General features: G+C 39.4%; 1 protein-coding gene across 1 annotated transcript; it reads left to right on the top strand.

The window, feature by feature from the left end:
* Positions 1 to 781: 781 nt before the first annotated feature.
* On the top strand, positions 782 to 1,318 carry LOC145075664 (uncharacterized). Its single transcript, XM_079021824.1, has one exon. The coding sequence runs from the start codon at positions 782 to 784 to the stop codon at positions 1,316 to 1,318; it is 537 nt and encodes a 178-aa protein (XP_078877950.1).
* The last annotated feature ends 1,938 nt before the right edge of the window (positions 1,319 to 3,256 follow it).

The following is a 3,256-nucleotide window of genomic DNA, read 5'->3' as shown; positions in this document are numbered from 1 at the left end:
AATGAATTAGACATGCTTATACAGATTGTCACAATAACATCTGATAAGAGTACATACACAAAACACAAATTGTTTGTGTACCTTATATTTTTGCCCACATCTTTGAAACGTGATAGCCGGTGATCATAAGACCGGACGGAGTGGCTCAGCGGGGAAGGAGCGGGACCGATCCTGCACCTGTGCACACCGCACCGTGGGTGCGGGAATGGACCGGGGGGAGAGAGTCCCGCTCTCTCTTTCTCTCTCTTCCAACTATTGGCCAACAATTTCTTTTCTTTTTTCCTTTTTTATACTCAAACGGCTATATAGCCGTTAACATATATATATATATATATATATATATATATATATATATATATATATATATAATTTTTTTCTTTTTTCCTTTCCTTTTCTTAATCTATAAATACTCACACATTCTATCATTTTTTAAACCATAATCTATATTTCTCTATATTTCTTTCTTAAAAATATTACTCAAAATGTCATCATTTTCATCATCCGATTCGACGGCAGTAGAGGAGGCTAAGTTTATCGGTTCCGTCATGGCGAAAACGGTTGCATACTATCAAAACCGACTTGGTGAAACATCACGTGCACGACCTAACCTAAGAAAGTTGCCGTTACGTTGAAATCACGAAGCCGGACACGATCGTCTTATAGAAGATTATTTTGCAGATGACGCCGTCTACGCTGTAAAATTTCGACGTCGGTTCCGGATGAGGAAAGAACTATTTTTACGTATTGTTGGCGATTTGGAAGGCCGTTTTCCATATTTCCAATGGAAAATGGATGCAAGGGGAAAAAAGGTTTCTCTCCCTTTCAAAAATGCACGACTTCAATTCGTCAGCTATCATACGGCATGGGCGCAGACAAATGGGACGAGTATTGTAGAATGTCAGAGCATACCGTGAGGGACTCTGTGTACAAGTTCTGCAAAGCGATCTGTTTGGTTTACGGGCAACGATATTTGCGCAAACCAACTATCAACGATATCCACCAATTGTATACGGTACATGAAGGGAAACATGAATTCTCTGGAATGCTAGGTAGTATCGATTGCATGCATTGGAGTTGGGCATTATGCCCCAACGCATGGCGTGGTCAGTACATGAGAGGCGACCACAAAGAGCCGACGATTATTCTAGAGGCTATCACATCACATGATCCTTGGATATGGCATGCATTCTTTGGTCCAGCTGGTGCAAACAATGACATTAACGTGCTAGACCAGTCACCTGTATTCAACGATATCTACCTTGGAAAGTCACACGATGTACCTTTTCAAGCAAATGGGGTAGCATATAAGCGTGGATAATATCTTATTGACGGTATATATCCTCCTTTGTCTGTTTTTGTGAAATCGTTTACATGTCCTAACGACCCGAAAAGGAAAAAGTTTAAAGAGGCGCAAGAGTCAGCTAGGAAGGATGTGGAGCGAGCATTTGGTGTACTTAAGAGACGTTGGCAAGTACTAACGGTCGGGGCAAGGTCATATGAGGTGAAAAGGTTACAACACGTAATGTATGCATGTATCATATTGCATAATATGATTCTTGAAGACGAAGGAAAAACAATATGCGGATATAATGAAAATGAAGTTTTGCCAAATGTCGAAGGAGTAGCCGTTGGTACACAAGAGTATACGGTGAACAGAAGAGAAGTACACAAGCGTGACCTTCATCAGGCCCTTCGTGTTGATTTGGTGGAGCACATTTATAGGGCTCATGTTCAGCCTCCGCAAGAGTTATCTTACGATGATGATTTGTTTGGCGAATCAGACGAGGATTCTGATATGTTCGTCGAGAGTGAAGATTCCGACGACGAGAGTAACGCTGGGGAGAATGATGCAGATGATGTAGGCGAGGACGAAGACGATGATTCCGAGTGACGTATCTAGGTTTAAATAATATTAGGATATTAATTAATAATTTTTACTATGTTGTAGTTTGTTTGATTTTTTTTGTGTTTTTTTTCTACTTATTTAAATATTAGGGTTAATGTAATTTTTATTTTACTTAATGAAATGTTTTTTATTTTTAATTAAATTTTATGTTTGATAATAATTTAAAAATTATAAAAAAAAAAATAAAAAAAAAAGTGAGGGAAGGGCTTCCCTCCCACTCCTTGGCTTTTAGGTGAGGGAAAGAAGAGTGAGGGAAGGAAGGGTATGACCTACCAAAAGTGAGGGAACCATCCCTCCCACTCCTTCCATTCTAAGTGTAGTATTAAAGCTCTCGTGATCAGTTCTACCACCAACAATCTTTCGAGGAGTTGTATAATCAATGCATCCTTTACTTATTTGACTCTATTCACATCCATGTTGCCATTATTTGTTGTTGCATTTGACATATTATCGTTTACAGTGAAAATCGTTATTTTCTTAAAATAAACTATATTTGTCAAATCATGAGCGGGCCGAAAGAGACCGGTCTGAAAACAGATCGTACCGAAAAAAGTCCGGTTCGAGACCAGTCTGAAAAATGACCAGACCGCTCCAAGATCGACCACAAAAATACCAGAGGTCCAGACCGTTTCGAGACCGACCCAAAACCAATCCGGGACCGCAAATGTGCAGGTCTACTTTGACTTTTGTCTTTTGTATTTTCCAATTCTCGTTAATTACAAATTACAAGGAAATGAATACAATACATTGGAAAAGAAAAAAATGTAACGCTCGATAATTCTAAAGTATTCATTTATTTAATTTGGTTACTTATTTAATTATGATCTTGGGCTTGAAGACCTTGGACTTGATCTTTGGACTTGGGGGTGTCGTACGCAGCGTGTACCACCCATGTACGCAGGGTGTATATGAGTAAGTGGATCGTGGGTGCCATGCACGTACGCGCATCGTACGTGTCCAGACCCATAAAACTAATATTTAGGGTTTGAGCGCTATTTAAAGAACATTATGTCCCAATGATCTTTTCTATCAGCCTCCCTCTTGTCCCTAATCAGCCTCCACGAAACCCCAACTCCATTGTTGAGTGTTCTTGAGCTTTGAATGTCTTTTTGAGTGTATTTTGGTGTTTTGAAGGAAGGAGATCATCTTGAAGCTTCATTGGAGGAGTGAGAGCTTGTAGATCCGGAATATCATCATCTTTTGTCACTCATTTGAGGTATAAATCTTTGAACTTGTTGTGTCATAGCTTAGATCTCCTTTGTTTGAGTTTTGGACCCTTTTGGTCCCATAGATGAGATCTTGTGGTGTATTATCATTTCTAAAGCTTAGAGTTGCCACTCTTGGTGTTTG

Source organism: Lactuca serriola, chromosome 9 (assembly GCF_051521515.1).
Source record: "Lactuca serriola cultivar US96UC23 chromosome 9, Lser_US96UC23_V15, whole genome shotgun sequence".
Taxonomy (NCBI): domain Eukaryota; kingdom Viridiplantae; phylum Streptophyta; class Magnoliopsida; order Asterales; family Asteraceae; genus Lactuca; species Lactuca serriola.
The sequence above is the reverse complement of the archived record's forward strand: the minus strand, read 5'-3'. Positions and strand labels throughout refer to the sequence as shown.